Here is a 26,748-nt window from a genome sequence, read left to right as displayed (position 1 = left end):
TCATAGATTGTATTGGATTAATGTTGAACATTTTCAGAACAATTAGTAGTAAAATCCTTCAGCCTTTCAATTGCTTACATTCTGTGAAACGTTGTCTATTGTTTAACCCCTTGCATACGTCGGACAGCCCCCGGCCATCCGACATCCCAGTGGGCGTGTGCGTCAGACGGCCAGGGGCCGTCCGATTTGCACACGTGTGGAATTCGCCTTCACGGTGGGGGAATTCCAGCCACGCCCAAAGGGTTAAAAACAATAAAGGAGTAGTCAAGATACCAATTTCTATAAAGCTTTGTTCATTATCTAGAAAAAAAAATGAGGAACAGAAAATGTAATATGCACAGAAAAAAAACCTGTTCAAGCAGACTTAATTATCGTGTTATAATTAATACAATGAACAGCATTAATGAATGTGCAGCAATGTCCCACATGTTTATAATACATTGTACAAGATAGAGATTATGACGTGGCGAGGTCTTATGTTTTAAAATTAACTTTCTCCATTGGCTTGTATATGTACTACAAAAACTTACTCTGAAGTTTCTAAAAGCAATTCTTAGTGCAATGCAACAAAACATAATAGTGTTAACGTGGCTGATTAGACCTCCATTGTTGAGACTCTACACCTACATCAGAAGAGGTATAGGTGACCCCACGAACTAGGTTTATATCCCAGTGGCCCAGCTGAGACAAGCACTGGAGTGGTCAAAACATTCAATTTCGAAACAGATAACAGAATAGATTCCAATATTCCACAGAATTAAATATTACAGCTGTGAACTAACTAAATGGCCTTAAATATTATTACATTGTGATCTACTATAATACCATGAAAGCTTCTGATTTGTTATCAGTTCACAAACCCAGATTTCTTCAATAGCTACAGTGGATTATTGGACAAATGCAGACAAGTGGTAACATGGAAAAACCTTGCACAGACACTTCACTGACGGTAGAACAACTAAGGGCAGCTCGACATTTTTAAAGTTATTTGGGCATCCCTTACAGAAGCATGCACAGAAATGTGAAAAATATAAATCGGATTGGATACCTTAATGGGGGATCTAATTTGATCTAGAGTTGCGACGCCGCCTAGTTGCGCACAATATAAATAATCACATATAAAGCTTTCACAAGATGGTATTATACACCAGTCTGAATCGAGGATATGTTTGAGTCTTCTGAACAATGTTGGAAGGGGCGTTTTGAAAGGGGGTCTATGAAGCTAAATAGTGGAAATTCTCCTGAACGGATTAATAACCAAAGTTGATTTAGTTACAAATAAAGGTATATCACAGTTCCTTTCCTTGGTGATTTATTTTGGCTAGCCAGGGGACGATGGCGTCTAGTCTATAATTTCTCAACTGGCAAGTTATTTATGCATATATTACATGCAGCAAGGTTGACCGTTGTCCAATTCTGGTGGAAGAAGGTCTTCTTTCCTTGTATCTTTGGTGGACTATAATGTGGACGATTTACACAATACTGTACACGTAGACTATTTGTTTAAGATGAAGTCGTACCATCATTATTTAATATATCTATATAAATACCTTAATAAGACCGCATTATATAATTGTTAGACCTGTTTTGAATTTGATTTAACTTTGAGTGTTCTATGCAATGGTAGTGCGTGCCCTCGGAAATAATTTGAGGTTAACAAAAATTGCCTGTAAATCTAATTCATAATCTTGTGCTATTGTATTCAACAAAAAAAGTTTTTAAAAACCGCACAATTTTAAAAAAAAGCTTTCTTCTTTTTAATGATAGTTTTGTGATGTGGCTTTCCACTGCCTATGTCCGAGTGAAACTTTTTCTGACAATGTTTTTCATTACAGATTTGCAATGCAAAGCAAGTAGTGGGCTACTTTGAGAGAAGGCTTGTTATTTTTAAACGCATGTTGCGTTGGCTCTCACTAGCAAGCAGAGTGGATTTAAGAGCAAGGAAAGATGTGATCATATTTCTTCAAATGTATGACCATCTCAGTAGCGGCACTTGGCAACTCCTGCAAAGATAGACACTCCAAAGTGCACTGTTCAATTTTTCCTAATCTCAGCCAAACACTCAAATGTACTCAAGAAATCTTCTTTTGAAGGGCAATGTACAGATTTCTCATGCAGCACCTAATAGTAACTGTGAAAACTTCGGGGCCAGTTACAAATGTATAAATCTAGAGCTGAAGCAATGATTTATCAATAAACTGGCACAGGCTGCCATCAAAAAGCACATACCAGAAGCCCGTTCATGTACATACACAAAAATAACAGAATATAGGGTGTTGTGAAATTACTTCAATGACGTTTGTCAGTATTGAAACTACACCAATACCAGTAAGTTGAAGAAAATAGCATCACAATTTGGCATAACTATATCAAACATAAATCATACATCCAATGTTAGACCCAATATTGTAGGGAATCTTGCACCCTAGACAAACATCAACAAATTCTCACAATAACTTGAGAACCCTGGAACTTCGAACCTAGAATCCAGTATGCACATCTCACAAGCACTAAAAATATTATGGTACAAAAAAGAGAAACCCGCATAATGAACAACTAAATCAACATGAAGTTAACATAACTCCAATTACAACATTAGAATTCTAAGAGACTTTAAACAATGAAGTGGCTCAGAGCGAATAATGGCAGGTACAAATCTTCAGTTCCAACATTCGAATGCTTGTTTTCAGTTTCTACTTTTTTAATATAGGACATTCTGCAGCCAGAATGTGGAATGTTCCAATAGCCCTTTTGCCTCGGGCTTTAAACAGTAGTTAAAGTAGTTAGAAACAGGACTCAGCTACGGCTCTTGAGTTCAAGTCAGGCAAAACGACCTTTAACAAGCACTGCAGCCCTCAGAAGTGGGCTATAATGCTAAGTGTTTTAACTGCAAGGTCATAGGTTCGTTACAGAGAACATCAGATTACTAAGGTTGAGCAGATAATCAAAAACAAATTGCTAAAAAAAAACTTCAACTCCTTGTCTACTATGATATTATTACTTTCAAGATTCGGAAGAGCTCGTATAAACAGAGTTTCGCAAACCACAAGGACCGGTGCAAGCCATTTAAAATAAGGCTTGTCACCCACGGTTTGACCCACTTATATATTGTTCGCCAAAGAATGAATTAGACATTTTCCAAAAAAGCACTAGACACTCAAAAGGACTGGATGCTTAAGGTGCACAAGTCGACTAGAGTGAGTAAACAAATCCTATCTCATCCGATAGTTCACAGGAGGAATAGTTGGGTGGAGGTGTGGGGTATGGTAGTTGCTCCATTAACCCCCTAGGTGCTGAGCAGTTTTAAAAACAGGCTCCCAGCACTTGTAGTTTAAAAAAAAATACTCAGACTAAAGGCTGTCAATGTTACCTAATATTATAATCCATAAGCAGGAAAAGTTTTATTATGAACTAGAATATTTCAGTAAGTAGCTGTTCATATAAGGCACAACTCGATGCACTCTGCAATCCTGAGAGACAATTAGCCTGACAGCTGAATTAAAAGAAACGGTTATTTACAGCATGAAGTACTGCCAACGCTAAATTACAGCAAACACAACTGAGAAGCTTTACATATTCAAAAGGTTGTCTGGAGAGTGAGCAGTTTCCTTTGGCGACAGTGTCGCAAACTCTGTTGCAGGAGGGCCTTAACGTGGTAAACGGGTTACAACCAGGACTGGGATCTTGTGACAGAATTGCAGACACAAGAGGTTAGGACAAATATTCCAAAGAAATGGAAAAATCTTGAAACTAGATGGTGCTGAAAAATGCTTTAACGGAACATCCCAGCATAACCTACAGGAAAGTGGCATCCCTGGGAGACCTGCACACACAAAGCCACCATTAATCCGAGGAAGAAAACACAAAGCAACCAATTGGGTTACTAGACCAGGTTTCTGGCAATGCACATAATGCAAAGCGAGACAAATGGTCCCAACAAAACCACTTACCAACTACACAATGGAAGGCTGACAAAAACAACAGAGCATATCACATGTGAGAGCAAGGGTGTGATCTACGTTCTACAAAGTCCTTGCGACAAATTACATATAGAAAGAACAGTAAATAAACTGAAACTTACAATCCTACAACATCTGAGAGCTATTAGCAACTTGGATTTTTCCTATCCAATAGATAAATACTTTTGAGAACATCATGAACGTGATAATTGGGGCCTGAAGTAGTACAACATCAAACATACCAGACCAAACGAAAGAGGTGGCAATCACAAAACTTACATTATGGCTGATAGACTCAAGAATGAATAATTCATTGGGGACAGAAACACTGATGGGACATAATAGCAATGCATAACTATATATACACCGTTGATGAAAAAGAAGAAACTTAGTGAACTACTGGAAAGAAATTAGATTTTTTTTATATAGCTAGGACTTACACATTAATATGAAATCTGTTTTATAAACTTCTGTAATGCACGGATTAGGATAAGAGTCTGATATGGGGAACCCATGTCGCAATGTGATCATTGAAAACCTAGGATAGATATCACAAAAACAGAAACAAAATGTGTGACTAAATATTATGAAAACACTATGCACTTTATTTTACAATGTTATTTATAGATGTCCTTAGGTTGTCAATAGGTATATTTCATTAACCCGGAGTACTTTATTCCAAATCATGTAATTGGAAATCTCGAAATCATTTTAAGCTTTATTGACCACATGGGAAATATATCATTAACATCCTTAAAAAAATCCATGTGTCACAATAGAAATAAACAAAAATAAAAAAATAAAATATTTTAAGAGTGCTCCTTATAAACAGGGTTTTCGTAAGGAATTAATCATTCTCCTTAGACTCAACTCTTTCTTCCGGGAATCATCTGACATGAGCAATCTTCCAATATAAAGCACTTTATATCCAACATCATCAGCACCTAGCACTTTAAAGTGAATTTTATTCTTCCATTCAAAACAAACTTTATTCGGGCGAGGTTTCAACAATAAAAGTAATGAATACATCAAAACATTTATTAAAATAGTTCAAACAACATGGATCATAAAAATGCATAATTAAACATAGCAACATAATTAGAAATATAGGATATTAGTGCATAGTGCTTCGAGCCCGGACAGCAGGTCTTAAAAAGCCATTTCCGTGTAAACTAGCTTCATCTTATAATTGCAGGGTAAAGAAGAATGCAGCTCTAACGTGCCTAACTTTATGACATTTTATTTTAAAAAATCAGATTAAAAAGCACCCTGTATACATCTCATTAAATTTACAGAAAAGCAAAAAATGCATCATGGTTTGGCCTGTTTTCCCATCATATGGACATGGAATAGCAGCTAAATTAGAGTTAAAACCTAAGGGGAAACACAGCAAATATCTCATTTGGAATAATAGAGAGAATTCCCAACCCCCCTGCGGCTGACAAAGAAATGAGAGGGTTCATTTGGAACTATCAGGAAGGGCTATGCCATGATTTACACTTTCCCTTCCGTTCTGTTTATACGGCGTTCCTACTTTTTTATTAAGGTTAGTACATATCTCTGGCTCTGCAAAAGCCCCCTGTAAGCCGATTTTGCTGAATTCCAAATTAACATAGGCCAGCCACGGGATCTGGAGACCCTTATCGCAAGAGAGGCAATCCAAAATAATATCTCCGATTAGAGCCACCGCCTCATTCTTCCAAACTGATAGCCAGGAAATCAATGATCTTGCTTTAATATAGTCAGTTATATATCGCAAATTACATTCTTTATAACACATGAGGTGAGAGGTTGAGATGGGGGCTGCTAAGAGCAGTCTACAAAACCTATGTGCTTCGAGTTGTAAGGCCTTGCAGTTCACAATACCCCATAATTTCGCACCATACGCTGCCACAGGCACACATTGATTTTTACATATCTGCAACAGGGGTGCCAACTGTCATTCTCCCCAGAGTTGTGGAAGACAAAAAGGGAACCAATTGACTTTGATAATTGTGTTCTACGATTGGCAATACCAAGGGTCGACAAGAAAAAGGAAAATAGGTGGTGCACTGCACGTGTTAATGTTTTGTTTAGAGAATTTTCTCAAGATTATGGGTGCTCTCAAGGGCGGTGTTTTCCGTCAAACACCAAAGAATCATGGAGTTAGTAGTGTATGCAGCTACTGCAAGTACATCCCCTAATGAGGCACTCCGGGCGTGATCAGTAACGTGATTCACAAAATCAATAAAGTTTCATGGTTTATTCAATATTGTTCATCATTGGTTTTTTTTGAACACCTGATATTAACAGCATATCAGTTGTGCTGAAGTTATTCCATTAATCTAGCACATGAACTTTTCTCCAATGCATTTCGGGCCAACGTTGGCCCGAAATGCATTGGAGAAAAGTTCATGTGCTAGATTAATGGAATAACTTCAGCACAACTGATATGCTGTTAATATCAGGTGTTCAAAAAAAAACAATGATGAACAATATTGAATAAACCATGAAACTTTATTGATTTTGTGAATCACGTTACTGATCACGCCCGGAGTGCCTCATTAGGGGATGTACTTGCAGTAGCTGCATACACTACCAATACCAAGGGTCCACACACCCAATGCAGCAAAAGTAACTCCCAAATAAGGGAAGCTATTTAGGCTGGTCAGTCAATTGGCCCCCACTGACCGTTAAAAGCATGCAGCATTGGGGCCCACATGCCATAGTGATCGACTTGGTAAAATGTGCACACAAGTTCCGAGTGGCCATAAACTCAACAAAGGCATGCACTAACAGATGCATTGCTTTGGGGCGCGGGCCATGAGCATGGCACCATCTGCATATTATAGAGTTGGTAACAGGCCACCCTTCATTTTCGGAACATCACTGGTAATGCCTGTTAAAAACAGGTGCAGGTCATTAATATATAGGATGAATAAAAGGGGGGCCAACACACAACCTTGTCTCACCCCTCTCTTTTTCTCTAGATCGCATGTCACATCTCCCTTTCCACTGGTTCTAACGCTGGCTCTCATATTAGTGTGCAAATATGCAAGAAAGTGCACTAGTGCTTCATCCAATCCTCTAGCTAACATTTGCCATAACTTTGGATGACAGACACAATCCAAGGCGACTGATAAGCCAATAAAAGAGGGGTTCGCTTTGTGACAGTATATATACCGATCACCAAGTTCACATTTACACAGTGCTCAATTGTCCCAATCTGGTTTCTAAAACCTTACTGTGATGGGTACAATATGCAATCTGCTTGGATACACTATTTAATTCTACTATAAATATCACAACAACACAACTTAGTATTGTAACAGAGATGTGAATAAGCGTGATGGGTCTATAACAACTAGATTCTGCCCTATTATCCTTCCAAAATATAGGGAAAATGATTTATGTTTGCCACGAGGTAGGCAGATCTGAGGGTGCAAGTTGTTCGACACATTGGTCAAGAAGAGGGCCCAGAAATCAATATTATGTTTTAATAGTGGGTGTGGCTTGCTTGCTAAGGAAGATTGCCGCTCCTTGAAGCGGCTCCGGCAATCAATCTCCTAATTCCCCCGAAATCCGCCATTAATCAGTCCTAGACCTGTGACGGACGACAGGAAATGACAGCGGAGCCTCGAAAACAGCAAAGGGGCCAACGGCGAACAAAATTACTCGAGCTGGGCGGGAGAACGAGAGTGCGCCCTACGCGGCCGAGTGAAGACCCAGCCTCGAGTAGGTGGAAAATCAGAGGGGGCCTGCGGCAGTGCCGGAAGTCAGGCGCCAAGTAGCACCAGGTGGGCACTCCAGGAGTGTCTGCGAGCCACCACGGCGCCGGTTTGAGCTCCACAAGTCCATCGGAGCATTTTAAAAGAAAAGGTGTCATTCCTACGCAAAGACAAGAGAGATGGGGCAGAGGTGTGGTGCGTGAGAAATAACGGCAAGTAGTGGTGCCGTACAGCTGCAGGCTCCAGCAAGCAAGCCACAAAGACACAGAGCTGGCGCTGATGCACTGAAACGGGGCACCTCAGAGGTAAACTGGTATGGCGGCGTAGCGTTGTCAGGGTATAGGCTGGAGGCAACCTGAGCACTATATAGTGCAGGAGTGAGGGTTTGGGAGCAAAGTGGCAGCCTGATCCATAAAGTAAACCCTCCATAAATCACCACGCAGTACTAGAGGCACGAACAGGCCGAGAGGACACCAAAGGGAGACACAAAGAACTAAAGTGGAGGGTGGAGGACAGTGTGGAAAGCGACAGGGATAAACGAGCACACCGCAGGGAGCGCTGAAGAACCCTGGCTGGCGACAGCAGTTCCCTCATTAGTCGCAAGAAACAGAGCAATCCACCCAAAAGTGATTGCTTAGTACCATGACAGGGGGAAGAAATATGAAGGCATCACACCAAATGAAACTTGAAAAATTTGCGCTCCAGAAAGGCGCGAAGGCCCAGGGACCTACAGGAGTGTCTGTCCTTGGAATTGGAGGAGGCATCCAAAGGATTCTCTTGCTCCCTAAATGACCTGATGGCCGCCATACAAGGAGTACAAACTGCATTGGAGACCCGGCTCAACACAGTTTTAACAGAAGTGTTGTTGATCCATGCAGATCTACACAACATGAGGGCGAGGGTCCAAGAGGTAGAAAGTACCACCAAAACCTTGGTCCAGGACACGACAACTCTAACGGCCCAATTGAAATAAGTGCAACAGCTTCAAGCTGCCGCTGAAGCCCGAATTGAAGACCAGGAAGGAAGGTCAAGGTGCAACAACGTTCGTATTCAAGATCCCGGAACAAACCGAAGGGCAAGCACCGGGGCTGTTGGTAGAAGATCCGACAAAACGGCTCCAACCAAGAGGTCTCTCAAAAATCTTCTCCGTGGAGCGGGCCCATCGAGTGCCGGGTGGTCGTCCCAGGTCTGGGGCACCACCCAACCCATTATAGCACGTCTCTTTAATTACAGGGAACAAGATGTTATCCTCTCGCAAGGCTCGCATAGCCCCACCAGTGTTACTAGAGAAGAACCAGATTAGCTTTGTTTCGCGGATTTCACTCTTAAAACTCAAGCACTCGAGGAAGAGCTTGGCGGGCATCCGAGATGGCCGCGTGAGCACAGCGCTCCCCGGACCCCCGCCACTCCCGGCATGATATCCTGAACTTATCCTGACTTTTTACGAGGATTTGTGTAGAGGACACTGGGCTGACTGCCCTGGACTTTTTGGAATTCGATTTGGACCCGGGGTTTCGGAGTTACGTCTGTTTGAACTTTCGGGCTCCACTCTCGAGGTACGCCCGGGACTGGGTGAGGCTCAGTGGCCGTCTTGGAGTTGAACAACAACGGCAGGGGGATTCGACCTGTGGGTCCCCCTCTTAAGTTTCGGTTTCGTTTCTGCCTCAGACTGAGCCATCTGGCAGAGGAGCCTGGCCTGGGCTGCGGTCTGGGCACGGAACGGCTGTCGGGCCTTTGGCTAGCTTATTCTCCTATCTGTTGGCCCTTCTACTAGTGGTGCCCTAGCTGCGGTTCTTTGGTCCCGAGGCCCTACTTTCCTGAGGCCATTCCATCCAGCCTGGTTAATCACCTGGTGATGCAGTTCTGATATGGCGGGCAGAGGGGACCGAGAGACTCGGAAGACCAAGACGCCCCTGCGTGGGGGCCCGGTCCAGTCTAACGTGATGGACCGCTACACCCATTCCAAGGGGTCCCCCGGAACCGCCCTGCCCGGAGCCAGTAATGCGGATCTCCCTGTGGACGCGTCGACGGAGCCTTCTTTGCAGGATATCATGGGCGCCATTTCTGCTATGAAGGAGACGATCGGCCAACAATATGAAGCTTTGGCCCACAAAATCGACACCGTGGCCATTGATGTAAACCTGATTCGTGCTGACCTGTCGAAAACCAATGAGAAGGTGAAGTCACTGGATCTTAAATCATCCAGTCTCACGGAGGACGTTTCGGAGATACAGACGGAGGTCGGCAACCTTCGCAGGGTGAACGACTTCATGACCCGGCGCTTGGAGGACTTTGAGAACAGGGCACGTCGCTGTAATGTACGCGTGGTCGGGGTTCCGGAGAATCCAGAACCTCACTCTGTTGATCTCCTTGTTGAGGACTTGATCCAGAACCACCTCTCTCCGTCTGGTCTGACGAAGTTTTTCGCTGTGGAACGTGCCCATCGTGTTCCGGGGGGCAAGGGTAAACCAGGCGCCCCGCCGAGGCCTATTGTTGCGAAACTCTTCCATTATAGGGATCGGGACGCTATCCTGCAAGCATCGCGTGTGAAGGGCCCGGTGGCCTTTGAGAACGCCACGGTGAACTTCTATCCGGACTTTTCTCAACAGGTCCAGAGACAGCGTATGGGCTTCCGTGATGTCAAGAAACGTCTCCGAGACATGGGGCTTCGCTACGCCATGCTTTTTCCGACCAGGCTGCGCGTTGAGTACAACGACCGAACCTTCTTCTTTGATCGGCCTGATTCTGTAAATGACTGGATGGACTCTCTGCCTGATCGATCTCCTGGGACTGAGTCCGCCGCCCACCCGGGTGGTGCTGAGGGTGGTGTGGAGAGCTGAACAATTTGCCTACGCCTGGGCCCTCGAATGGAGTAAACTCTTCAGGGATTTAATGCCTCAGTGCCTCTGCTGTTTGAGTATTCTCCTCCTTATCTATCTGTCTTACTCGGGGTGGCGGGTGGGCCGGAGCCTTTCCTCCTCCGGGGTTCTTTTTGTAGAATGGGGGTTCTTGGGCGACAGGCACACTGCATGTTGGGGTGGCTATTTAGCATTTTGCAGGGGTGCAGGGTGGGGGGTGTTTTCTTGATTGTTGGGGGGTGGGTGGTTGGGATGTTTGATGTTTTTGTGTTATGTTTTCAAGGCGAATCAATCTGGCTTCTGCTCCTTTTTATGTCATGCTCATTGCGGGGGGGTTTCGGGGTTGCTGTGTGGGATGGGGGGTAGCGGGTTGAGGCTTGTTTCGTGGAATGTTAATGGTCTGGGAGATCGCATTAAGCGGAGTGTGGTGTTAAAATGTCTACGCCGTTTATCTCCCGATATCGTTTTCTTGCAAGAAACTCATTTGGTGGGCAATACTTGTCGTGCGATGAATAGGTGGGGGTATCGCCTTGCTGCACATTCTGGGTTTACCACGGGTTCCAGGGGGGTGGGTATCCTTGTTCGGGCTTCCCTCCCCCTAGCTATTGATGATGTGATCCTTGATGATCGGGGGCGTTATGCTGTCCTCGTGGGTCGCTATGAAGGTCGTACCCTCTCCTTGTTTACTGTTTATGTGCCCCCCGGCCTACAGACTTCTACCTTTGCCGATTTGGGCCGTGTGTTGTTGGACCTTCCTGATAGTACTCTTTTTCTTGCAGGAGATTTTAATTCTGTGATCTCCGGTCTACAAGATCGCTACCCCCCTAGGGATACTCCTTTAGCCCAACAGTGGTTAGGTGGGTTTTTGGATACGTTTGGTTTGGTGGATTGCTGGAGGCTCCTGCATCCTACCCGGCTTCAATACACTTTCCATTCGGGGGCCCACGGGAGTCGGTCTAGACTGGATTATTTCCTGATGCCCGCGGCGCAGACGCCGGCGGTGCGTGAGATCAGACACCTTCCCCGGGGCATCTCCGATCATTCTCCGCTCTGGCTTTATTTTGAGTTAGGGGTGGAGGCGGTGGGCCGAGTGGCTCCAATTAACCCCTGGTATATTGCCTCCCCTGAGACCCGAAACCTTTTGACTAAGTCTTTAGATGCTTACTTTTTGGACAACGAGGGGTCGGTTTCCTCGGCGGTATCCCTGTGGGATGCCTTTAAAACAGTGATTCGTGGGCAGGCCCTTTCTCTAATTGCTGAATCCAAGAAGGCTAGGAATCGGGAGGTGGTGGACCTTGAGATAGAGATTGCTGAGAGGGAGGCCGACTTAGAGTCTGAGATCACCTCTAATAAACTCCACGCCCTGGGTCTGAAACAATTTGCTTATAAATCCTTGGTCACAGATGCGGCTAGACTGATGTTCCGGGAACAGCAGGGTCGTTTGTATGATGTGGGGGACAAAGCGGGTAAATTGTTGGCATGGTTGGACAAGAAAGAGAGAGCGAATCGTGTTGTGCCTGTGATTCAGTCATCGACTGGTGTCGGAGTGACAGACCCGGTTGGAATAGTTGAATGTTTTGCTGAGTATTTTCGTGTGGTGTATACCCCTGTGTCTGAACGAGATGTGGCTGACTCTCGCCTTTTGTTGCGAGACATAGCTTTGCCCAGTGTTTCCGATCTGGACCGTGTCTCGTTGGAGTCCCCTTTTACTACGGATGAAATAGCGACTGCCATTCGTTCGCTCCGCTCGGGCAAGGCCTTGGGCCCGAATGGGTTGCCAATTGAGCTTTACAAGCTACGCCCTGACAGGGTGGCGCCCTATCTCCGTGCCATGTTTTTGGAGTCCCGGGAACGGGGTATTCTCCCGTATGACCAGCGTCTTGCTACGATAGTCGTAATTCCTAAGGACGGGAAGCCGCGGGACCTTTGTTCGTCTTATAGGCCCATTTCCCTGTTAAATGTTGAGCCTAAGGTCCTGGCTAAGCTCCTGGCAACCCGCCTGCTGACGGTCATTAGCGACTTGGTTCATCCGGATCAGTCCGGATTTATCCCACATCGCAACACGGCTCTTAACCTACGTCATCTTCACGGCGCTGTTGCGAGGGCGGGGCTTCTGACGGAGCCGGCCATTTTGGCCTCGTTAGACGCCTCGATGGCTTTTGACACGGTTGAGTGGCCCTATCTTTGGGCAGCTCTCGAAAAATTTGGTTTTGGACCTGTATTTATTGGATGGGTGAAGTTGTTGTATGTGGAACCCTTAGCGCAAGTGGTGGTGAACGGTAGAGTTTCTGTCCCCTTTAGCCTTGGTAGAGGGACCCGTCAGGGTTGCCCCCTGTCTCCATTGCTTTTCGCGCTGGCCTTGGAACCGTTAGCTGCGTGGCTTCGTTGGGAACCCTCCCTCAAAGGGATCCGCTGGTCACCGGACTTTGAAGACCGCGTCTCTCTCTACGCGGACGACATTCTTCTTTATCTGACATCCCCGCGTAAATCTTTGAACGTCTTATTTGATGTTCTTACTTCGTTCGGTGCTAACTCGGGCCTTGTTATTAATTGGGCTAAGTCCTGTGTGTATGTTCTCTCGGGTGTTTTGCCCTCTTTGCCGGCCAGATTCCCTATCCAGGTGGTCCAGTCTGGCTTCAAGTATTTAGGGATTTTTATTACCCGGGATTCCTCTCTCCGGTTTGAGCGTAATCTCCTCCCCCCGCTTCTTAGATTGCGACTGGATGTGGCTCGTTGGCGTAAGCTGCCCCTGTCTCCTCTGGGTAGGGCTGCTCTCTTTAAAATGATGTCTTTGCCGCGGTTCCTTTACGCCCTTCAGAACTCTTTCGACGATGTTCCTGCTACTTATTTCAGAGAAATCGAGAGTCTGCAAAGACAATTGATTTGGGATGGGCGTCCACGTATAGCCCTTGCGAAACTTACTATCCCTTGGTATGACGGGGGCATGGCACTCCCCGACATCAAGAGGTACTACTGGGCAGCCCAGCTATCGGCCATTAACCATGCGATGTACTCGCCGGGTCGCGATCCGGCGTTTGAGATGGATAAGCTCCAGTTGCCGGGAGGGGACTTTAATAGAGCGCTATACTCCGGATCGGCCGGGCGCCATCTTGTGGGCCCGACCAGGGCAGCGGTCAACGTATGGCGCGCAGCGAATGTGAGTTTGGGATGGGAGAATCGGCTGACGCTGGCGACTCCGCTTTATGCTTCTGAACGTTTGGGATGTCTCTGGTCTTCTAAGGACTTTGACCGCTGGGATGTGATTGGGATTTGTAAAGTGGGTGACGTTTGTGTGAATGGTTGCGTGAAATCATTCCAGGCCCTTAAGACAGAATACGACTTGAGTGATAGAGAGTTTTTCCGGTATCTGCAGGTCCGACATGCCTTGGCCTCGGTTCTGACTCCTGATGTGGCCCTGCCCGAGTCTTCCCCCCTTGAAGATCGTATACTAGATGGACACTTGCCCGACAGCACCATCTCTCTCATCTACAAGAAGCTGATTCAAAATCGCGCTGATTTGTTGGTCCGACTCCGAGAGATGTGGGTAGGTGATGGATTGGAACTAGATGACGAGGACTGGCAGTCGGCACTCTCCTCCCCGAAGGAGGTCGCCATTCCCGCCCGTCTTCGTTTGGTGCAACTTAAGATCCTCCACCGGGTGTATGTGACTGGTCCGCGTCTGGTCGTGATGGGTTTTTCCCCGGATGGTTTGTGTAAGCGTGGCTGTGGGATGAGCGCTACCTTTATGCACATACTTTGGGAGTGTCCTGTGGTGGCAGCTTATTGGGTGGATGTGCTTGCGTTGATGACTGTGTTGACTGGTGTTGACCTGCGGCCTGAGGCCCGTCGATGTCTGCTGAATGTGTGGGAACCTTCCGATTACTCTGTGGCCCAGACTAGGTGGGCGACCCTGGGTTACATGGTCGCGAAGCGTGACATTGCGCAACTCTGGGGCGCATCCCGACCTCCGGATGTTTCAGTGTGGGAGGACAACATGGACTGGTCCATGTTCCGTGAGAAGACAGTCTACGTGGCTAGGGGCAGGCCGGGGGCGTGGGCGAAAATTTGGGGTCAATGGAATGCATACCGTGGAGAAATTTGTACCCCTCCCTTGGTTGCCACCTCCGATGTTACCCTGTCTCCTTAGGCTGACATTCCCGAACTTTTTCGCTCTGTTCTAGGATTTTCCTGTCCTCCCTGCTCCCCCCCCCCCGCACGGCCTTCCCGACTCTCATTGATGTATTTCTGTTCTCCTGTTTCGTGTCCTCCCCCTCTGCTATTTGGGCTGACTTGATTATTGCACTCGCCTTATGTTTGTGTTGGTTAATTTCATGTTTTATATAGAAAATTGGTGTATCCTGTTCTATGTCTTGAGCAATTTTGTTCTACGATTTGGCCTGACCTAGGAAATGATTGCTTATTTCATGTATCGTATTATGCGACTTAGCGGCCAGCCCGTGTGGTTGTGGGCCCATCTATGTAATTTTATGTGATTGCTCAATAAAAGTTTTTAACCAAAAAAAAAAAAAAAAAAACCAAACTCAAGCACTCAGACAGAACCTTATGGCTGCAAAAAAGGCACTCGGAGAAAAAGGAACAAAATATTCCATGCTTTTCCCGGCAAGGCTGCGAGTGGAGGCGGAAGGTAAGGCTTGTTTTTTCGACACGCCAGATGCAGTTGGGAATGGTTGGAGGGCTGGAGAACAGTGGAAGGCCCGGAGCAAAGCTGCAGCGAGGAAGGCATAGGAGAACAGCGGAGGGGACAGACGAACAACACGATGAGGACCCGCAAGCGTAAGAGATTTGAAACAGAATAAGGCGAGACACATGTAAGGATTTGAAAGGTTAACTATGTAAAGCTCAGACAGAACCAACGAAAATGTAGATGCCAGGCCCTGGGGACCTTTGAAGGCATGTGTTGCATGGCAGAACTTAACAAGACGAGTCGAACAGAGGGTAAGACTAACGTGTTCTGGCTGCAGGACATTTGCAGTAGTCCAGGTGGAATAATTGGACAATAAATGGGGGGAACTGGGAGGGAAATGGTTGTGGGCAGGTCCACGTTCCTGATGTTAGTTAAGTGGGGAGGGGGTCAACAGGCTCTCTGCTGACTTGGGGGGGTGGGTAATTGGGGTTCTGTCGAGCAGGGATGCAGGGTGAGGGCGGACCCAAAGGGAGAGAGGAAGAATTTCACATGTTCTAGCATGTCAGCTATTGTTTTTCATATATTGGGCAGAGCAACTAGAACATACAAATGTGTAGGGTTTAAATACACTACCAGGATTACATACCCCCAGGGAGATTGGTGAAGGTATAGTTCCAACGGGGACAAAAGGTAGCTTCATAATAAGAATACTACAAACAAAGAGATGGTAGGGCAGGTACCAGCAGAATTGAAAGTGATGACTTGGAATGTTAACGGGTTGGGCAATAAGATAAAACGTGGGATAGTCTTGCAATACATTAAGAGGCACTCCCAAGATGTGGTGCTATTGCAAGAGACTCATCAAATGGGGAACACTTGTCGACCACTCAATCGCGGGGATATGAAATGAAGGTACACGCAGGATATTCACCAGGATCCAAGGGGTACAGGAATCCTTTCAAAGAAGAGTCTCCCCCTGATAATTGATAAGACCTGGTCTGATAGATTAGGGTGATATGCAGTGTTATCTGGATCATGGGCGGGAGAGGTGGTAAAGATACTCTCAGTATATGTCCTGTTCCCTCCCCCCCCAACGCTGAAAGAACATGTACATTGGAAGATCTAGGGGCCTTGATGTTAACGCTTCCCACCTGTAGACTTTTCAGTGGGGGGTGGGGGGAGAATTCAATAGGACGGGGAGGTGAAGGCTTGGACCGTTGGCCGGCAAGAGCCCCAACATCCAACCCAACACGGTTGGTGAGATTCCTCGAGGCTTTGGGACTCCTTGATGTTTGGAGGACGCTGAATCCGAACAAACTGGAATATACTTTCTACTCCGGGGCACATGGGAGTCAATTACGTATCGACTACTTGATCACCTCAGCTTTGTATCTCGCACATTTCACTGAAGGCGCACACATGGGGGGGGCGAATTTCAGATCACTCCCCTCTTTGGATGAAATATAGGGTTGGTACAACACGCGATAAGAGATTAATTCCAATCAACCCCTGGTATCTGAAAATACCTACAATCAGAAATGGGAGCACTGCAGCCACCAAATACTTCTTTCAAGAAAACGTTCACTCAGTTGAGTCTGCCCAGATTCTTTGGGAAGCATATAAGACAGTGGTCCGGGGGCAGGCCTCATCATTGATAGCGGGATATAGACGAGAGAAGAGAGCGAAGAGAGCGAAGGTGGTAGAAATCGAGCAGGAGATCCTAGACCTTGAACGCCAAATAGTAAACGGTGTAGAGGATAGCTTACAACAGACTGGCAATAAAACAGCAGGACTACTCAGATTGGGTAACGGAGCAGTCCAGAAACCAAATCGCAGTGACGCAACACTGCGTCTATGAAGTGGGAGATAAAACTGGAGAGCTATTGCAGTGGCTCGACCAGAGGGAGCGGGCAAACCTGTGGGTGCTGAAAATTACACTAGATATGGGGGAAGTTCTGCGAGACCCACAAGAGATTGCAAAGGCCTTCGCAGACTACTACTCAAAGATCTATAATTCAGGTTTGAAGGCAACAACTCAAGATGCCTTAGAATGCTTAGTAGATATTCCTCTCCCAGTAGTGCCAACAGAGGAAAAACAACTTCTAGAGGCTGACATCACAGAGGAAGACGGGACAAGTGCTTAGGGCAATTAATTCTGGTAAGGCGGGGGTCCAAATGGAATCTCTATAGAACACTACAAGCTCAGGAGAGAAGAACAAAAGGTCATCTTCCTACAGACCAGCGATTGGGAACAATAGTGGCAATTCATAAAGCAGGACAACAAAGAGATAACTGCTCCTCATATCGACTTAATGCAGACGTTAAGATCTTAGCCAATTTATTAGCCATGAGGTTCTTGCCACTGTTGTCGACCCTGGTCCACCCAGATCAGTCGTGCTTTATGCCCGGTTGCTCCACTGCATTAAATGGGAGGGCTCAGACAATCCAGGAAGATGCAGCAATCCTTTCCCTCAATGCATGGATGGCTTTTGACACCATTGAATGGCCATACTTGTTCGCGGTCCTGAGCCGTATGGGGTCCGGCCCGCGGATTTTGTCCTGGATGAAGCTACTCTATGAGAAGCCTCGGGCTCAGGTAGTGGTCAATAAGACAACCTTGCGATGGTGCTCCCTGCAGGGGAAAGAGACAGGGCTGCCCCTTGTCTCCACTAATATATGCATTGATGTTAGAGCCGGTAGTAACATGGTTAAGGGGAGAACCCATAATAAGAGGACTCCGCTGGACGGGGAGGATAGAATATCGCTCTATGCGGACGATATATTGTTAGATGTGGCCTCTCCCAGAGTATCGATCGCTAGATTTCTCAATATCTTTAACTTCTGTACATATTCGGGGTACACAATTAATTGGACAAAATCAGTAGTATTTGTCCTTATTGATCAAAGGCTTAACCTCCCATCGGAATGTGTGGCTCAAGTTATGTCTGAAGGATTCCGATACCTTGGGATATTTGTAACGCCAGACCCCAATCGATTCTACGATGAGAACTTGCTAGGCCCCCTGACTAGACTTCAAAATGATGGCCAACACTGGGGGGTTCACCCGCTGTCGCTACTGGGAAGGGCAACGCTATTCAAAATGATGACGCTACCGAGATTTCTGTATAGGATACAAAACACCCCGCATTGGGTCCCAAAATCATACTTTAAGTTAATAGATGGGGCGGTCAGAATGCTCCTCTGGGATGGAGGAGCTGCCAGAATCGCACTTGTAAAATTGACCCGTAGTTGGTATGAGGGAGGACTCGCTCTGCCTCCCATAGAATCCTACTACCGAGCGGCCCAATTGGTGACTATAAACCAATGGGTACACCAGTCACACTTGGAACGGCCTATAGATAGGACCGTTTAAATCTACAGCCGAAAGGATACCTCAGAGTGCTATACACTTGACCCTAGGATACATCCCCTGGAGGGCCCAACAGCGTTAACAGTTAAAGTCTGGCATCCAACCACTGCTAAACTGGGGTGGAAAAATAAAAATGACCAAGGCAACCCAACTGTGGGATTCACAACAATTAGGCACAATGGGGATAAAAGCGGGATTTGACAAGTGGGACCTGATTGGAATCTCGAAGGTGGGAGACCTACACACATGAAATCATTTGAGCAACTGCAACAATCAAATGATCTAGACCCCAAGGAGTTTTTCCGATACTTGCAGATCAGGCACGCCGTAAGAGGGGTGGTGAGTTAGGGAGAGTTAATACCAGACTCCTCGCTGCTGGAGTGTCATCTCCTAGAGGAGCAGCTCACACGAAAAGCGATATCCATGACATATCAGAAACTTGTAACATGCCTGATACTTTGGCGAGCCCAAGAGCCAGATGGGGCTAGATATTGCAGACTTACAAGAGGACTGGCCGGAAGCCATGGCATCCCCCAAGGAAGTGAATAAAAACAGGTTTTCCCTTGGTTCCTATATACTAAATTAAAAGCAAAAACACCTTATGCACTCAAAATTCACTTACCTAGTAAAGAAAACAAATAAATTGACATTAAGAGAGAAAAAAAACAGACAATACACTAGATTATACACATTAGTTTAGACAAGTTATCACTAGGACCTGGTAAGAAAGAGAACATTTTCTAATATCTACAGATCCAGTCACTTTCACGAATTATGTGAGTAGTGCGTCGATGCGTTTCGATGGTATTACTGTTTATATTCCATCTTTTTCAAGACAAACAATAAAAACTCTCTGTATGTTGCACCGTTTGGTTGCACCACAAGTGGATCCTGAGATACGTTTGTTTTGTATCTTCCCACTTAAGATAACAATATTTAATGGAGACTCACAGTCTTCCTAATAGCATTGAATCGAATCTTCTCTGTGCTCTGAATGCCAGCATACGACTTGGTCATAATAAACCCAATATCGCAATTAAAGATGTATTCTATATAGAGAGGGCCAAACCACTCGGTGTACAAATCTCTTTGTGATAGTTGAATCTCCTAGTATTATATTATATTGTCAGTTAGCAGTTCGAAGACGTATGCATCATCATTAAAAGAACGTCGGCCGTCTAATTTAGCAGAAACTCTTTCCTTTTCTGTCTTGCAGTCTCGCTCGGGAGTTGTCATGGAGCCTCAGAGACTGTTCTCATGCTGGCAGGTAGTGGTAATTCGGGCGCGGTTCAGATTGATCCAACTAAAACTTCATTACAGAGCACATATTGCTTGCAACACACTTAATAAAAACAAGCAATTACAATGCAACGGTCTCGCCTTTGCAAAAGTTAGAGCTATTGGCATTGTAAATGACAAACTTTTATTTATGTGTTGGTTTCGAAAACAGATAAATGGCATTGTCATATACAATGCCAATAGCTTAATCTCTCGCAAATGCGAGACCTATTGCATTTGCAATGCAATAGGTCGCGTATTTACGAGAGTTTGAGCTATTGACATTGCAAATAACAATGCCAAAACCAAAACATAATAAAAGGTCTCTCACACTGCTATCTCTCACACTGCGGGCTCTCTCACACTGCGGGCTCTCTCACACTGCGGGCTCTCTCACACTGCGGGCTCTCCCTAGAACACACACACTGCTGTCTCTCTCACACACACTGCTGTTTTCTCACACACACACACACACTGCTGTTTCTCACACACACACACACTGCGGTCTTTCTTACACACAATGCTGTCTCCCAAACTACAGGCACAACAAGCCACATCCAGACACACCGAACTACGAGAGACTTGCACCGGCATGCCACAGACTCACCCACCTATCACACACCCCTCTAGACACACCGACCTACCACAGACTCATCTAGACACACTGCTGTGCCACAAAGTGACCGAAACACACCGACCTACCACAGACCCCTCCAGACACACCGACCTAACACAGACCCATATACACACACTGCTGTGCCACAGACTCACTGCCCTACCACAGACTCACCCAGACGTCACCTCTACAATCACTACATGCATTCAGTCACCCAGGCACGCCGCAGCCAAATCTACTCGCATAGTTCACAAACCTGCACCAACAATAACACAAACACACACACCTCTTCTGAGTGCACTGCTCCATGGATGGACAGACTCACAGACCCGCATGTGTGACCCTAGCTTGAGCTCACTAGCGTGCGCGCCCACTGACTGCCCTCATGCACACACTAACGGGAGCACAGTGTCCTCAATGCACAGTCGCACACACCAACGGGAGCACACTGTCCTCGTATACAGCTGCACATACTATTTTCATGTTTGTGTGCTTGTCAGTCGTGCACTGGTCCTTACCAGTCAATATTGTTCATATAAACTAAAAATATGTGACCTACTGGCCAATATTTCACAAAATGTTTTTCCAAAGGTGTAGTACTGGGCAGTAATAATTGTGTTATTTATATCAGCAGAGATCTGGGGGGTTACTGGCTATTATTGTTAAAAATAAATGATAGAAAGTGAGGCCTTGTCGGTAATGTTCAAAGGAACACAGAGCAGAAACAGCACAGGTCAGGAGTAACGCGAGTCATGTGGGCAACTAATCAGTTACGTAAAGGCCAGGTCTAGTTGTTATTGACATGTTCTGCTTTACTGTAAAGCGCTCTGATGCCTCCGGCCCATGTTAGCGCTATATGAAATCACAAAAGTAAATAAAATGTTCACACTAAAAACAAAGAGCGTACAGGCCAGCATCGATCGTAGTAATGCGAAGAATGCACTGTACCGTATTGTTCTAGTTAGTGCTGTTGATATTGGAGGGGAGCAGTGACAGGGGACGCTGGGTGATGTTGTGGGGCGGGCTGTGGATGGGCCAGGGGAGGGCCGCTGTCCCTGGGGAGGGAGAGGCTGCAGGAGGAAGGAGTGGGAGGGTGTGACAGAGGAGGCTGGCTGAGGATATGGGAAGAGAGCGCATTCCTCGCCTGGACTGGGGAACAGCCGGGGTCTGCCGAGGCCCAGAGACACACAGCGCAGCAGGCTGGCACACACACACCACGCCTTGCACACATGCTGACTCATGCTTACACACACACTGACACTCACACACAACTTGCACACACACCGACACATATGCACACACTCATACTTCCACGCACACACAACTTGCACACACGCTGACAAACACTCCATAACTTTTTGCACACACTGACTCGTGCTTGCCCGCCGACACACACAACTTACGGACACACTCACAATTTGCACACAGGCGACACACTCACCCACCACTTAATCACACGCTGATACTCGTGCACACACCCATACTTGCACACCGGCACGCGCTCATGCAACGTCACACACACTGACACACCTACATTTTGCACACACACGGACATCGCAGTCCATCCATGTGTTTATTTCTCATGTGCATGTCAAGGAAATTAATGTCCGTTGTAGGTTTCCATGTTACCTGGAAACACCCACCCTGCAAGGGGGACTTTCCATCGAGCATACCCCGCCTACTTATGGTTAGCTAGGACAGTTTATACTTAACTTTAGATTTCCCTCCGTAGAAATCTCTTTACCACCGTGAAAACACAATTAAGTGAACGTTTACTAGTGTTTCCGTGGCTGGAAAAATCCAGCACGTGTTTCGATAAACTCACAAAGTTCTCACTTTCTAGGATCATTTCACAAAACATTTACATGTACTACTCCCCTCAGATCTTTTGTGACCCTTTCCTTAAACACACTGAAGTGAAAAGTCAACGCTCAGAAATCTATTAGAAATCAGCATTTACCCTTCAGACGCATGCCTAAAAACAATTGTGAATCGGGCCCCCTGCAGACATTGGCTACACCACTGTGTTTGACGCTCTGCTCCCCTTTTATCTTCTCCTGGGAAAACTTCTGCCGCACCTGGGTAAGCTCCAGTGCGAAGACTCCTGAAGTGGGGTCTTCCAAAAAGGCGTAGCTCCCATGTGTGCAGCGACACCAGAGGCTTCAGGGCCCCACTGAACCCCGATCACTGCTGTATTTCACAGTACAAATGGTGGTCAGGAGGGGCCATTTCCTTCCTCACACAAGGTCCCACGACACCCTGGCAACTCTACAGGTCATCGACCCTTACAAAGACAGGACTTTTTGCAGCCTTTAAAACTGCTGCTTTCTAGAAAAATAACCCAAACATCCCCCAAACACAAACACCCGTGGCTTGGCCTTTTTTTTCCCCAGCTACTTCAAATATTTCATACTCTCAAAAAGAATCAAACATATAATTGAGTATTAACAAACATACACTACATTCTCACTGCAGACCTAAAAATGTCAAATCCGAATTATACAGACCCTCCGCAAGCCAACAGAGCTGTCAATTAACCCCAGTCTTAAGATGTGCCATTTCATGACTTCAAAGGAATCCATTCATTGCCTGACACACTAAAAGTCAAGCCGATTTGAAAAGATTATGCCCAAACTGCTATAATTCCAAAGCCACGCCTTTCTTAATCTCGATTTCTGCTACGAGTTGACTTCCTTTCAGTGCTAATAAAAAAGGCCTGACCTACATAAGTTTTGTTTCTCGGTGTGGTCTGCACCTGTCTCCCCGGGGCTCCTCAGCTGGAGTGGCTCGGCTCGACACTCCACTCTCTTTGGGGCCTTCTGCTTCTGGTCCGGCACCGGCCTCCCGCCTCGGCTCACTTGCTGGGTCCCGGCTCGCAGGCATGGTATCATTACCTCAGAATTAGAAGGAAATGGGCCCACGAAAGGCTCGGCTGCACAAACCTCCTGTCTCGGCGTTTATGAGGCAGGATCCAGAGTCCAATACCATCTCGCGTCCGTAGCTGCCATTTTGTGTTTTTTTAATTTTTATTTTCAATAGCGCATTATAACAATGCGCCAATGGGGGGCAGTTCCCCTTCTAGGCCACGGCCAGTATCTGATAGGGGATCCCTAGCCTCAGCCTCGTAGGTGCCGCAATCGCCGATCCTCGGTCCCGGGTAGCAACTTTCTCAATGATATGTTGCACTAGACATGGTTATGGCATCAGTTCCTCTCTGAGCCTTCTTACTCATGGCCTCACCATGTGCGCTCACCTCAGCCACACAGGCCTGCCTGAGAGCCCCCTTGCTCACCTCCCGGCAGGGATCTCCATGGTCCGATTCCAAACTACTGGAGGCTAGGCAGGAGGAGCGCACCCTTGCAGTGTTGTTTAGGGAGAAGAGCTCCATGGACAGGCAGCCTTTATTGCTATTCATGGCAGGGTTTTAACATGCAGCCCTCGGCCTCACTTTAGTGCCTCACATGTCTTTACCCTGCCCCCGGTCCCCAAGGGTCTTTGGTGGGGAGATCAAAGACTAAATCGCATGGGGGACATTTTTGCAGCGTCTGAGCCTTGATCGCTGTCTTTATTTCAGTGGGCTGCGTTCGGGGCTGAATAATCGTGCCTGCCCCTCCCCCAGTCTTCCTCACATGCCTCTTTGCCTACTGCGGCTCCGGCTCACCATCTGTGCCTCTGGGACAGAGCTGCATGGGGGCAACATTCGCAACGTCCGAGCCTCGATCACCGTCTCTCTGTTCCGATGGGCTGTGCTCGGGTCGAAAATGGCATCCGCCCCTCCCTCATTCTTTCTCAAGCGACTTCTTCACAGATGACGGCCCCGGCTAGGCGGCTCCCCTTCTGTGCCTCTGGGACTCACCAGGTCTGTTCTGCGGCACCTTGAGCAAAACGGGAGGGAGGCGCTCACACTTTGTTTTGCAGGGAAGGGGACTTAAAGGCTCGGCCTTTCTCACTGCAACGCTGAGCTGGCTCTGTGTATCTCTGCGCTCCGCCCTCCCTCAGCGCTGTCCGTGCCCAGGCCTTGCTCACTTTGTTAGAAGCCGCTTCGGATGACAGGGCTCCTCCACAGCGCCGTGTCTGGACTACATTGACTCTGCCAGAGTTCCAGTATCGCATCCGGAGTAATTCCCCCAGTGAAACAGTGAGGGAAAGTGGTATGTTTCTCGCCCCTCCTTACTAGAAATGATCGATATGCAGATAAAATTGTCCCTATTGCGCAATGCACGTTGACCAATCTGAGAATCCGTCAGAATCAGAGGAGACCACGAGCGCACATGGACACCACATGGACACCTAAAGAGGACGGGAAAGTTCCACAAAAAGAGAATACACAAGAGAGGAGCGCTCCACAGCACCATGTTTCTCCGAGGCAAAGCAGAAATGCCTCGGAGAAACGCACCGTCATTTTCGGATTCGGGGGGCGTGTTTTTCTTTCCCTCCTCTTCCCATTGGCTGGAATGTAAAATTCCAGTCAATGGGAAGAGGAGAGAAAGAAACACCTCAGAATCCCAAAAAGACGGGGCTTAAATGGACAGACGCCCCTCTCCTCCAATGGCTGGCCTCCGTTTAGGAAGCCAGCCAATGGAGAAGAGGGGCGGGTTCAAGCCCCACTCTGAAAAACATAAGATCTCCCCAGTAAGACTGCGCGACCTAAAAATGGGTAGAAAACCAGATGCTCTCTGTTATAGAGAATGCGGAGATGAGGGGTCAATTTTAGGCCTCGCCTACGCAGCGCGCATTCGCTGCATAGGAGGGCCTTTAGCCGTCGCTCTGCTAATTTTTAAGCTCACACTCGTGCTTGTGGCGGCATCCACCTTGCGGGAGTGAGCAGGGGCATGCCACAAGCACGAGTGCAGTGCTTGAAAATGAGCAGACTGCACGCGCATCACTTGGTGAAAGTGCACCCGGATCACTATTTATTTTGTATTCCCTTCTACGCTCCACCCCTCTGCGCCTTAATCTGTTCGGTCAAGCAGTAAATGTGAAACTTAAAGTTTGTACTTTAACATCCCCGATCAGCATCTCCGTTCGAGATATAAATGCATAAAAAAACAAGCATTTACAATGCAACGGTTTCGCCTTTGGATGAGCTAGAGCAGTTTTCTTTGTCGACAGAAACACCGTTTTCCACAGCTACAACTGTTCTGGCGCACAGTTGCTTGTCTTTTTTGTACCCCTGAGCGTGTCATCATCCAAACATGCTTCGACTGCAGATGCCAACCTCTGTAATAATGGTACTGCCCCGAAATAGTACTTGTCGGTGATACAAGTGTCAATCCGCAGGGGCGGAGACATTGCATGTGTCATGCAAAGGAAGGGGCTGGTTGACCCAAACGTGCATGTCGGAAAATATAACAGCACACACCGAATTAAGGAGTGTCAATCCTGACATTTACATGCATGTCAAAACTGACCTGTCTGAGAGACCCTTCAACCACGGGTGAGCCAGTAAGGACCCCCAGGCTAACAAGAGCTCACAATGTCTGGGGGCAGCTGTGTTGTTAAGGCAGACCATAAACAACACCTAGACAACCGCACATCACATGCTGTAACTTGCAATCTCGAAGTGCTTCAGCGACCCACACGAGGGAGGTAAACGCTATACAAGTTCTACAATACACGGTGCTAGGCTTATTCGGGTGCCCCCTCTTGTCGTGTGGGGCTCGGTACTCACCTCTCTTTTGAGCTTGGCCTCTGGCACGGTGTGTGTTTTGCAGGCCTTGTGGTCGACCAAGCAGTAGCAGCAGAGGCACTTTCCGTGCTCCTCGCAGAAGTACTCGAGGAACTTCTTGTGATCTTTGCAGGTACGGAGGCCCAGCTCGGAGCTCCCCAGCGGGCTGTGCAGCTGGTGGTGAGCGAACGCCTGGCTCCCCAGGTGAGGCTGCAGGTGCTCCTGGCAGAAGGAGGCGATGCAGGTTACACACGTCCGGACGGCGGCCACCTTGAGGCAGGAGTCACAGGGCACGGCCCCGTCCGGACAGGACTCCTCTTCCTCCTCCGGCTGCGCCTGCTGCTCCTGCTCGCACCGGTTCACGTCCAGCAGGTACTGCTGCACCACGGTATCCAGCACGGTGTTCTTGCGGAGCTCCGGTTTAGTTGCGAAGCCAGTGCGGCACTGAGGACATTTCCAGCCCTCCTGCGCCTCCGTGGCCCAGATCACCTCCAGGCAGACACGGCAAAAATTGTGTCCGCAGGGAGTGGTGACCGGGCTCTCGAAAGTGCCCAGGCAGATGGAACAGGTAAACTCCTCGGAGAGGTCCAACAGCGAGCCCGACATCTCGGCAAACTTAGCAGGGAGTGACGGTCACCGAGAACGGG

The 26,748-nt window shown here is 47.2% G+C and overlaps 2 protein-coding genes across 2 annotated transcripts in view; both read right to left on the bottom strand.

Moving 5' to 3' along the window:
- The window catches only part of CUL3 (cullin 3), a 580,651-nt gene that overhangs the window by 515,678 nt on the left and 38,225 nt on the right, over window positions 1-26,748 (bottom strand). The gene's annotated exons all lie outside the window — the stretch shown is intronic.
- On the bottom strand, window positions 280-26,707 carry LOC144791995 (E3 ubiquitin/ISG15 ligase TRIM25-like). The gene is made up of 2 exons (XM_078666863.1): window positions 26,105-26,707; window positions 280-300 (listed from the first exon to the last, which is right to left on the bottom strand). The coding sequence occupies exons 1-2, from the start codon at window positions 26,705-26,707 to the stop codon at window positions 280-282; spliced, it is 624 nt and encodes a 207-aa protein (XP_078522989.1).

The sequence above is a fragment of the Lissotriton helveticus genome, chromosome 11, assembly GCF_964261635.1.
Source record: "Lissotriton helveticus chromosome 11, aLisHel1.1, whole genome shotgun sequence".
Classification (NCBI taxonomy): Eukaryota; Metazoa; Chordata; class Amphibia; order Caudata; family Salamandridae; genus Lissotriton; species Lissotriton helveticus.
Note: the sequence above shows the minus strand (reverse complement) of the source record. Positions and strands in the feature narration are given on the sequence as shown.